The sequence below is a fragment of the Mesocricetus auratus genome, unplaced genomic scaffold (assembly GCF_017639785.1).
Source record: "Mesocricetus auratus isolate SY011 unplaced genomic scaffold, BCM_Maur_2.0 Super-Scaffold_100006, whole genome shotgun sequence".
NCBI lineage: Eukaryota > Metazoa > Chordata > Mammalia > Rodentia > Cricetidae > Mesocricetus > Mesocricetus auratus.
Genome location: NW_024429190.1, coordinates 8,910,497 through 8,922,505, shown reverse-complemented (window position 1 = coordinate 8,922,505; position 12,009 = coordinate 8,910,497). Strand labels below are relative to the sequence as shown.

General features: G+C 49.6%; 1 protein-coding gene across 1 annotated transcript in view; it reads left to right on the top strand.

Moving 5' to 3' along the window:
* Positions 1-12,009, top strand: part of Adcy1 (adenylate cyclase 1) — a 116,536-nt gene that overhangs the window by 49,736 nt on the left and 54,791 nt on the right. The window contains exon 5 of the mRNA XM_013122702.3: positions 8,201-8,328. Coding sequence (XP_012978156.2) covers positions 8,201-8,328 — 128 coding nt within the window. The remainder of the gene's footprint in view (positions 1-8,200; positions 8,329-12,009) is intronic.

Genomic DNA, 12,009 nt, shown 5'->3' with positions numbered 1-12,009 from the left:
TAGCTGCATCGATGGATACCAACTGACTCATGATGGGGGATGTCCTATATATATGTTTCTCTTATTGGTTGATGAATAAAACACTGTTTGGACAATAGCCAGTAAAGGCAGGAAGATGGTGGGACTAGGAGACAAAGAGAATTCTGGGAAAGGTAGGCAGAGAAAGAGACCACGAGGAGACGTTATGTAGCTGCAAAAGGAGTAACAGGTCCTGACCCTTCTCCAATAAGACCACGCGGAAATACATAGATTAGTAGTTACGGACTAATAATTAAGACAGAGGTAGCCAATGAGAAGCCCTAGACATCAACCAACAGTTTAAGAATTAATATGGCGTCCGTGTGCTTATTTGGGCTAAAGTGGCAGCAGGACATGGAGAGACAAGAAACTCCAGTTACAGACTCCCTCAACAGTGCACTGCACAGCACAGCAAGGCTATACACCTCCCAGGACCCCACCTCCCAGAGCCGAGCTTGGTGTATGATGGGTCTGCTGATGTCTTGTTGTAGTCAAAGCTGTCCCCAAACATGGACAGATGTGGAGACTTTCTAAACCATAGGAATTCCAGAGAAATATTTAGACAATACTTTAATGAATGCTCTTATGAATCTGGTATGAACTGTTCCTCTAAAGCAGTGGTTCTCAACCTCCCTAATGCTGTGACCCTTTAATACGGCTCCTCATGTTGCGGGAGCCCCCAACCATACAATTATTTTCATTGCTACTTCATAACTGTAATTTTGCTACTGGTATGAATCATATTGTAAATATCTGTGTTTTCTGATGGCCTTAGGTGACCCTGTGAAAGGACTGTTTGATCCCCCAAGGGTTCGTGGTGCAGGGGTTGAGAACCAGTGTTCTAAAGGTAGTGCATTGAAGGCTTGGCTCCCAGCTGGCAGTGCTGTCTGGGAGTTTGCTGGAAGGTTATGTGGGAGAAGCAGGTCACTGTGGGCCTGCCCTTACAGACCGGATTGCGTCTTGGGCCCCTTTCTGTCTCTCTTCCTTGATGACAAGTGGCTGCCCTCTCGACCATGATGCTCTGCTTCGCCGGTCCACAAGCAGCAGAGCTGGTAGACACTGGACTGAGACCTGTGAATCTGAGTCAGAATGGACACTCCATCCCTTCCAGTCCTTCTGGGAGTTTCGTTGCAGAGGTGAGCATGTTGGTTGATACGAGAGTTACAGTTAGGGTCACTTGAATTGATTTACTTGACTTTATGGCAAAATAAGACACTGGTACCAAGTTGAGGAATATTCTTGCAGGGCAGAGCCAAGGACTCATGGCTCTGGGATACAATGTGGCTGCTTTATTTAACTTTTAGTTGTTAAGAGTTGCTGTTACCATGGTCTGTGCTGTTGTAAAGTTATTGTTCTCCATTTTTGTGTCAACTCTGGGTATTCCCAGAAGGACCCATGCAGGCTAGACTGAGCAGAGCTCTCTGTTGGGGTCTAGGGCACCAGGAATCTGCTCAATGCCCTCCACTGTCCTGTGCTCTTCCTGGCCTTTGACCCCGTGCAACCTTTCAGAGACTTCAACTCAGAGGCAGGACTCCCTATAGCAGCCACAGGCATTTGGTCATATCACCTTCACCTGTCATGCCTCAGTTTCCCTGATTATGAGATGTGAGGAGGACACCAGAGGGAGCTTCTCATTCCTTCTGGCTCCAACACACCGGTTCTGTAAGCCATCCAAAGCCTGAGTGTGTGTGTGTGTGTGAGTGTGTGTGTGTGTGTGTGTGTGTGTGTGTGTATGTGTGTGTGTGTGGTCTGAAGTGACAGAGACGCTAGTGGTAGTCACTCCAGTTGTGTTCTTAGAGGAAACTGGTGTGGTCCGTGTATTGTCAGGCACAGACAGGGCTGGGGTCGAGAGACAAAGCGAAGAGGACCAAGTGCTGGTCCTTACAGCTCAGGGAAGAAACTCTTAGTCTTCTGTGAGTGATTTGCAAGGCTGGCAGTTTGCTCCACGAGGTGGCTGTGGGGTGTGATCCGTGTACAGAGAGCGCATCCTGATGCCACCTGGAAGGAGAGTGTGGGAGTTAGGTAGGAGGGTGGGCACCAGGGAGAGTTTGCTAAACTGTGATTTGAGTTTGGGAGCTGACTGGGAAATGGGAGGCAAGAATAGAGTGAGAAGCAGAGGAGCCAGTGGGGAAGGATGCCATGCACAGGTGGAGATCCACCAGAGGGGAGTGGGAGGCAGAGGTTTCTCACATGCCTGCATTCAGGAAGTGGCTGCTGGATCCCAATTGAGGACTGCACAGTGGTTTCAGATTACAGGGCGCCGTGTAGAGAGACATGGCACCGACTCTGACCTAGGAATCCTGACATTTGATTGTGGGACACTGACACGGGCATCAGGGTAGAGGGAACGATATAATGCGTTCCATGCACCCATGGTGGAGGGTCAGCAGTTACCAGTTGTGGCCATCTTGTTTGCTCTCTGGGCATTACCCGACTTTGTAGATGGTGCACATTGGTGCCGTCTGAGACTGCTCAACCAGGACCAACACCATTCCATTACCCAGCCCAGCCAAACTGGTGACAGCCACACTTCCCAGCACCTCATCTGCGTTTGGCCGTTTCACAGCTGGTTGGTTCAAATCAGCTTGCAAATGAGATGGACACAGATCTCAATTGTCCCCTGAACCTTAATTTATAGACTGACCGAGTGCAAACACATAGAAGCTAGTGCCACTGAAGGAAGTTTCTTACTCACAGCCCCCAAGATGAGAGAGACAGTGTTCTCGGCAGTGCTGTTTTCGTCTTTGAAACAAAACCCAGGAGTTATATTGATATTTCTAGTTCATTTAGCCCTGCCCTCTTCATTTACATATTTGTATCTTTCCCTTGATGTTGCAGATTCTAATGAAGTTCCTTGGTTTGAAAGTACACCTCAAGGTTCATGTTCTGGTGACCTAATGTCTCATTCACAAAGGAGGATGCTGGGGGCCTATTATGTGATTAGACCACAAGGCTTAATGCTATTGAGCTAGTTATCTCTGGAGCGGGTTGTTACAGAGCAGATTTGGTCCCTTCTTGTCCTCTGTATCTCCTGCACTCTCTCGTCCTGCTTTCCACCCTGGGAGCATGAAGACCCTTGCGGAATGGTGTCTGAGCCAGTTCGAGAACTGTGGGAAAATTTCAGTTCTTTATAAATTACTCAGTCCTCACTATTCTATTGTAGCAGCACAAATTGAATGAAGAGAGGCAATGATACCATTTGTTTCATTCTTCTCTATGTAGTAGGTTCAAAATAACATTGTCAGTTATCAAGAACAAGGCTGCTGAGTTCACTGTAACGTTTCCTAGTGCTTACTTTTGTTTTTGGCCGAGGTTACCAGCTAGATGGTGAAGTAGTGTTTTCATGTGCTTTGAAATAATTCTTCCCTGGGTGACCACCTTTCCCAGGTGGGTTATTCATTTTGGTGTGGATTTTTGGACATCACTCTTTCCTGTCCAATTTTTTTTGTATATATACTTTGCAATCAAAGTCCAGTTTCACGATGAAAGCCCTTGAGATGCACTGCAGGAGGCTACTTCCCCTTTCCTCCTGCAGCACTGGTTAACCCCCTCCGCTGTGTTTGCTCTTGCTCCCTCCTCCTGTGTGGGCCTGTTCCCCACTCCACTACCCCGTTCCCTTCTGTCCCTCCTAACACTAGACCGATCACTGGGGACTGTGTTTGCCTGGTCTAGTCCCTGTTGATGCACAGATGTCTGTAGAGGTCTTGGATTTTTAGCTCCTCAGCCGCTCACTTTCTACCCATTTTAATATATCCCCTGGGACAGTTCTGCACTTTTCCCTCTAACTGTGGGTGTGGTGGGTGAGTATTTGCACTTGTCCTCTGTCGTATAGAAATGGTGGTCTCAAATGTCCTATTCCAAACACAGCCAGCAGGTCTTAGCCAGTCTGGTTTTAGTAAAGTTTTTTTAAATGCTTATTTTTTCTATGTGTATAGTTGTTTTGCCTGCATGCATGATTGTGTGCCAGGTGGGAGCATGGTGCCCATGGAGGCCAGAAGAGGGCATCCAGCCCCTAGGACTGGAGTTCAGATGGGCACTGAGAACCAAACTCTGGCTCTCTGGAAGAACAGCCTGTGTGTGCTCTTAACTGCAGCCCCCACTTTGGACTTTAGGGTCAAAACCTAGATTAATCCAGTCTTGCTTTCCCCACACCAGGGAGTTGGTGGTACTGGGCTTGACCATTGGGCCTCTTTGGTAGGTTCTTTTACGGCTTACTCTAGCAGAGGTTGGACCTCTTAGGGCTCAATACTCAGCAGTGCCTGCCTCCCAGCTCATGGCTTCTTCCTATACCTGCAAATTGGTAGGTCTTAATTTGATAATTTCTGCATGGAATTACTATAGCTTTACTATGACCTGAAGACTTCCCTACACTTGATTAGTTGCTGGGGCCTGGCACGGTCAGAGCCACTGCTGGCTATTGAGTGCCGAGAGCCTGACATCCTAGATTCTATCCTGTGCTATCCACCTAGGCAAGGCCACAGTTGGTTAAGACTGTCTGGATCCCTCCAGGCCACACTTGGGAAGCCAAGCAGGAGGCTTCTTACTTATTCTGGCAAGGCGTGTGCCTTCCAAGCCTGGGAAGGAAAAGCTGTCTCTGATGCCTGGTCCTTGGTCCCAAGAACTGAATGTGTCTTCAGGCCCCTCCCATTCTCTCCTCCTCCTACATCTCCCTCCTCCTTCTTTCCTTCCAACCAGAATTCAGAGCCACAGAAGCATCATAGATGCCCCCACCCCCTTCCCTCACCCTCCACCCCTCTCTAGGCTTCTTGTAGTGATTCCATACAGAGACTTGGCACATTTATAGAGAAGCTCTTAAAGATCTATCGTCAATAACAACTAAAAACATCTTTTCGAGCCCTTAAGATTGCTGGCAAAGCCTAGGACCTTTGATGTTAAAAATAAGCAGTGTACCCAGTGAGTATCTGTTGTAGGCTGTGTCTGCCAGCACGGGTGGGCAGGAACCAGGTGGGAAAGGACGGGGTTGGGGGCAGGGGAACGCTCCAGAGTGATGCCGGATGAACTGGGACCATGCACTGACCCGTGCGCGCTGTCAGGTTCCAGGTGGCATCAGCTGTTCTAAAATGACTGTCCTGGTCAGTGTCCCCAGAGAACACAAGGCTCTCGTGCACATGTGGACGCATGCATGTCTGGCATTTGTGAATTTGCAGTCTTTGAGAAAGCTGCAGGGAACAGTTGGTTGGTAAATTCAAGCATAAAATTTTATCTGAATGGTAGATGTGTTTTCAAAGTGGATGCCGTGGAGCTATGAGAATGTCTTAGGGTCTGTGAAGTCTGTCTGCATCTAAGTGTCCTGCAGGAGGCAAGGCCACTGACTCCCTAGATGTCCTAGCATGCCGCAGACATGGACCAAATCGTCTGGCTGTCTGCTGAAAAATACATATCAAAGACTTCCAGAAGTGGTCATCAGAGGCAGGATTCTCACTTGAGTTTAGTTAGCATTGCAAATAATTTATTTTGCAACTGTTATCTTCAAAGACATTTGTTTAGAGCTTCTTAGTGTGGGTGCTTCGGGCTAATGTCAACAGCTATAACCACCTGTGCAAAGGCTTTTTGATATGGCTTTGATTATTTCCAGATGTTAAAAGGACCTGAAATGGAGCTGTCTGAGAACTGCTTTTTAAAGTTTTTAAAATTATTTTTTGAAAGTCTTATTTATATAATGGATATTGATTATATCCATTCACCGCTACTTCCCTCCAATGCCCCCTAGATCCCCAAGCCATCTCCATCCCAATTTCATGTCCTCTTTTTCATTGCTATTAATACCTCCGAATCTAATTAGTGCTACCCATATGTGTATGGGTCTGAGGCCATCAGCTGCAGTATGGGCAGCCTCTCAGCAGCCATGTCCCCAGAGGAGAGTGACTCTTTCTCTCTCAACCGCATCTCCTCCAATAGGGGTACATCCTCTGTGACCCCTGGCCCATCATGCTGGGATTTTGACCTGCTTGATTGTATACAGGTAACCATGGCCGCTGTTAGGTGATCTGGATGTGACATGCTGTTGTACACAGATTTCCTCCCCAGCCTGTGGCTCTCCCGTTCTTTCTGCCTCCTCTTCTGTGAAGTCCCTGAGCCTTGGACGGTGGGGGCTGATCGCGATGACCGAGTTCGCTGATAGCCGAACCCTGAGTGCCATTGTACTCAACCCTTCAGCCACCACCCACTGTGAAAGGAAGCATCTTCGGCCAAAGTTGAGAGAAGCCAAAATCTATGGCATAAACATAAATATTTAGAGTATAGTACAGTTTGATAGTATGACCATTTAAGAAAACGGCAACAGTAAGTTCCCTGCTAGGGCCTGTGGTCTCTCCAGTCATGGGATTTTGACCATGTGTAGAGCACTAGGCATGAATTCCCCTGTGGAGGGGGCTTCATATCTCATCAGGAAGTGGCTGGAATCTGCATAACCACTGTGCTGCTATTCACCAGTGGGCACAGCATGTCAGCAGGTCAGTACTGTAGCATGGGCACCCAGCACTGGGTAGACCATTGATGTCCCCCCCCTCCCCGCAGTCTACATAACTCCCTCTGCAACTGTGTAAGCTAGCCAGCTGGGACTGTTTCCTGGGTGAGGATGATTTCCGTGTCCTGCATCCAGAGTGAGTGGTATCTTCAGCAGTACGGTCTTAACATCAGTTGTTGTGAGCAGCCAAGAGAAATTCGTGTTTTTGGGTGCCTCTTGGGCCTCTAGTAACTCAGAGGGAGGTACCCAGTGCTTGGCACTGAGATTTTCATTTGGTAATCCATGTCTTCTGGAAGCAGGTTATCCACCTGTGCAGGGTACTTCTGTTCAAAGCATTTAAAAATGTATAGTTTATTTTTAGAAATTAGTTTAGAATTTGTGGTGGCGCACGCCTTTAATCCCAGCACTCGGGAGGCAGAAGCAGGCAGATCTCTATGAGTTCGAGGCCGGGCGGGTCCGACAGCCTCCAAAACCAAAATAAATAAATAAATAAATAATAATAAAAAAAGAAATTAGTTTAGAAACTATTGGATTTTATGTTTTTTCATAGATCTTTAGTTTTGCTAACCTGCCGGCTACCCTGTCCTTTTCAGAAGCTCCATATTATTCTGCTTAAGCCTTTAATCCCAAGTGTTTCCCCTCATGCCACCTGAGTTCTACTGTCCCTTTCCACTGAATTATGGTTAACGTTTTTATTTTGCGTGTGTGTGGGAAGGGTGCCATGGTGTGTGTGTGGGGGGTTAGAGGCTAACTTCCAGGGTTCGATTCTCTCCTTTCACCTTGTGAGCACCGGTGTGCAAACTCAAGTGGTCAGGTTTGGTGGCAAATGCCTTTACCCGCTGCGTCACTTTCCTGGCTCCGAAGCTGCATATTCTAACGGTTTCCTTGAAATAAAAATGGCACTATGATATGTGGGTCTGTGAGCATGCGTCAGGTTTCAGCTAGTGTTTGACTGACTCTTGATCCTTGCTGAAATCCACCCATCCTTCCTGGGAGGGGGTATCTCAGATCTTCCCCGGGGCTGTCCATGACATCTGCATGGATGTTCAAGGGGACACTGTGAGCAATTCCCCTCCGAGGTGCTGTGATAGCATGAGCAGTCTTAACCTGAATATCCAGACTGTGAAGTCCTTCCAAAGCCAAGACTTGGAGCATCGTGTGACAGTCAAAAAAGATTTTTAGGAATTTGAAGCTTTTGGATTGGGTATGCTCAGCCAGCACAGTCTTTCTAAATCCGACAATAAAGAAAAAGATCTGAGGTGCTGCTGGCCCTTAGCATTTCGGATGTGGGGGACTCAGCATGCATTCTTCACATCTTAATATAAATGAGAAAATGTGCTCCAGAGTGGGCGATTCAGAGCTGCAGGGACATATCTGTGTGGGTGTGGCATCCTTCTAGATTGCACGCCTTCCAGAGGGTCTGGACCATGGTTGGGTTGGGAGCACTGTGTAAGTTAAGTGTATGGGGACACATTCCTAATAGGTGGCCTTACTCCTGGACCTTGAAGGTCCGGGTAGTGTCGGCCCAGTGGAGAAAGTGGGAGAGATTCCTGATCCCAGTAGAAAGAGGTGAGGGCGTTGGGCACTGTGAGGGCAGCACCCTTCTGAGCCTGCCCCGGGCCACCGAAGGCCACACGCAGACATGCTCACCAGCAGCAACTCTGCCAATGACCTCGTGCTGTGCTCTTCCCAAAGGAGAACCACTGCCGCCGTATCAAGATCCTCGGGGACTGCTACTACTGTGTGTCGGGCCTCACCCAGCCCAAGACCGACCACGCCCACTGCTGCGTGGAGATGGGACTTGACATGATCGACACCATCACGTAAGTGTTGCCCTGTCACGGCGCCTGGCTAGGGCTGCGGGAGGGGGCTGGTCACATTGACCCCCGTGCATTGGGAGATGATGTGCTGGTGAGCCCTCCTCTCATTGTACGATGAATCTCTCTGTCCACAGAAATCCTTTCTGTGTCTAGTGTGCCCACAAGGGACCTTTGAGACTGAGCTCCGTGAGCCACTGAGGAAGGCTGAGGGCACACGCCCATGCAAAGCCAGCCATTGTTCTTCCGGGCAGCTGATTACCTCAGGCGCTCTGTGGGAAGGGCGGACTGAAGTCTGGGTTCCCGTGGAGTGAGTTCTCCTGTGAGACCCAGCCTGCCTTCTCTTGGTAGGCCTGGGCTGTCCTTGTCACAGATGGAGATGAATTCCAGTGTGGGACGGATGGACAAAGGTAGATCAAATCCAGACATCTCGTCTGGAGTGTCGGGTCATCCCCGTGAGATGTTTTCAGGGGCTGCTTAGAGGAAAGTACTGGCATGCAGGTTATTCAAGGACGGGGTAAAGTGACTGCCACGTGCCAGCATGCACACAGATCACCACACAGTTGGGGCTTTGGAACAGGAGTGAGCCAGCGCTGTGGTCGCCCGGCTCTGCAGGGAATAGCTCTCCAGGACAGCGCCTGTGACTGAGAGTGGAAAGGCTCCCTGGCGCCTACAATGGACCCCCAGATCAATGGACCCCCCAGATCAATGGACCCCCAGATCAATGGACCCCCGGATGCAAGAGCCCGGGAAAAGGCAGCTGGAAGAAGTGTTCTACTGAAGGGGGTATCACAGGTCACATCAAATCACTATTAGGGTCTGGAGAGACGCTCAGTGGGGTAAGAGGCTGGCTGTTGTTGCAGAGAACTCGGGATTGATTTCCAGCACCCACATGGTGGCTCAGGATGCTCAGGAAAGGCCCTGACACCTGCCCCCTCCTGGCTTTCATGGGCACTGCATGCATAGGACCCACAGACGCATGCAGGCAGAACACCCATACACATATAATAAAAATATAAAAAAATATAAAAAATCACTATTGCATATCATATATTATCATATCATATATCATGTGTATATCAGTGTATTATGCCATATGTTATATCAGCTGTCACATATGTCACCGGATATAATATCCAATGACCCATCCTCTTATGGACTCCAAGGATGGTTAATTTGGTGAGTCCAGGACAGGTTGTTGAGGCAAGGACAAAACGCATTCTTAAACCCAGAAAAACCAAGATGAGGCAGCAGCATCTTGTCGTTAGGCTTCTTTTCTGTTTAGCGTTTAAATTAGGAAACAATTGATGAATTAAAGTAGACTGTCCATGTGTGAAACTGTCATAATGGAACCCGCTGCTTTTACATTTATGTACACTAATCACAAAAGGGGAAAGGGGAGACGTGGTTAATGAAACCTGGTAGCTGGTGAGCTGTGCATTTGACGTATAGTCACATGGTGACTCCACCTCGTGCCACTAGTTAGTGGCTGTGTCCTCAGCAGGGGTGTGCCCCTGTAAATGTAGAAGACATGCTCAGTGCAGCTGCTGCCTTCGGATGCATAGCATGGCAGCAACACACCACCGTATCACACGTCACTCGTCATAGATGGACAGCTCACATGTTTTACCGGCCTGATTCGGGTACAATGAGGCTTCGTAGGTGTGAGCTCTGAGACAGGGTGCGCTGCTCAGATCCAGGGAAAGCTGGGTGGGTGCTCCAGCTGACGGGGTGACCAGGCGGCTCCCAGTGGCTTTGTGCCCTGCAGGCTGGATGTCCTTCTCCCTGAGCATTTCCGCTGGAGCTCTCCGACTCTGCGCCCCTGTCCTGAGAGACTGGAGAGCCCCAGGCTTGGCAGCCTCGTCCTAGCCTTCCTGGACTGCTCTGCATTCCATCTTGAAGTCTTGTAGCCTCAGGATCCCACAGGCCCAGAGCCTCCCTGAGACTTGAACCTCTGACTCTGCACTGCAAGGAACAAGCAGCTGAATTCATCCAAGAGACTGCGAACAGCCCTTCTTCCTGTGGGAACTGCACAGAGCCAGGGATGGCCCACGTGTGCTCGGAATTGGCTGGCCTCTCGATCTCCCAGGAAGATTCCATGTGGCAACTGGCCCCTTCCCTGCTGGCCCTGCCAGTCTGTGTGTGTCCCTATTTTAGAGGGGTGCACAGAAACCCACAAGACAGAACGTGTTTATCAAGAGGGCGGGCATGTCCAGGCAAAGCAGGGTGTTCATGTGGCTTTGTTCCTTGTCTGGGAGCTTTGGAAACACTGGGATTCTTGGAGAAGAACTCGGGAGGACCCGTGAAGTGCTGGGGCTCATGCATTTCAGAGTGCCATGCCGGGCCATGTTGCTGTATACCCAATGTGGGGACAGTGCCTTAGCTACATCCTCCTTCTGTCTGGAGCCATCTGGACCAGGAGTGCCTCCCGTATCTAGAGGGAGCTAGCTAGCGGGCTTCAAGGGTTTGGATTCTTTGATTTTGAAAAGACCTCTTCTCAGAATGTCCTTGAGTGGCAGACAGTGTGTCCCAGTGACCAGTAAACAGCTAAGCCTGTGGGCCAGAAATGCCCATTTTCAGGGGCCCAAGTCTTCTGTGGTTTTGAGAATTCTGACTGGACAGAGAGCTTTCTGAGACCCAAAGACCAGTGTGGTTATTGGAAGATTCTGTAACTATATCCTGCGCATCTCTTGGATGCGTGGCACAATGATAGAGGGTGCTGGGGAGGCCACGACTCCCTGACCCTGCTGGGTTGGGCTCCATGATCTGCTGCTAAGGACAAATGAGGCTTTGCTGGCAGCTGGGGAAAGCATGGCGATTCATTTCCACACATGCGAACGGGCTGGGCCTGTGTGGGGAAGCGTCCTGGACTGGAGGAGGAAGGCCTACCGTCGGGCCAGGCCCTGCTGCAGGTGTGGGTGCAGACAGAACTCTCCTAGACTGGTCCTGATTCTTCCCAGGCTGGAGGAGTCAGGACCCTTTACTTGTCAACAATAACAATCGGGTTATTTTGCTTCCTGGTCTGTTCATCCCTGTGGGGAAAATAGACACACATTCACTTTATTTTTCTTTCCTAACTTTTAATCTCAGGCCACCCACGTCTGTTTTCTTGTCATTGATTGGTTCAGAGGTCAAGGACATTGTTTGTCTGAGGCCTTCGATCGCAGAAAGCTCTGCGGTGGACTAGGAAGGGACAGTGGGGCCTCTTTAGTGTCTGAGGCTCTGCGGTGGATCTAGGAAGGGACAGTGGGGCCCCTTTAGTGTCTGAGGCCTTCGATCGCAGACAGCTCTGCGGTGGACTAGGATGGGACAGTGGGGGCCCTTTAGTGTCTGAGGCCTTCAATCGCAGACAGCTCTGCCGTGGATCTAGGAAGGGACAGTGGGGGCCCTTTAGTGTCTGAGGCCTTCGATCACAGACAGCTCTGCCGTGGATCTAGGAAGGGACAGTGGGGCCTCTTTAGTGTCTGAGGCTTCAATCGCAGACAGCTCTGCCGTGGATCTAGGAAGGGACAGTGGCCCCTTTAGTGTAGACCATTTGTATTTGCATTTACATCCCTGCAACGCAATACCCAAGAAGAAAGGCTGAGGCCACCCCTCCCCCGACCTGCTGGCCTCATTTTGATGGGCATCTCAGGAATTTCCATGCTGCTCAAGCCCCAAGATAACCCCTCCTAGGCGCTGTTCCAC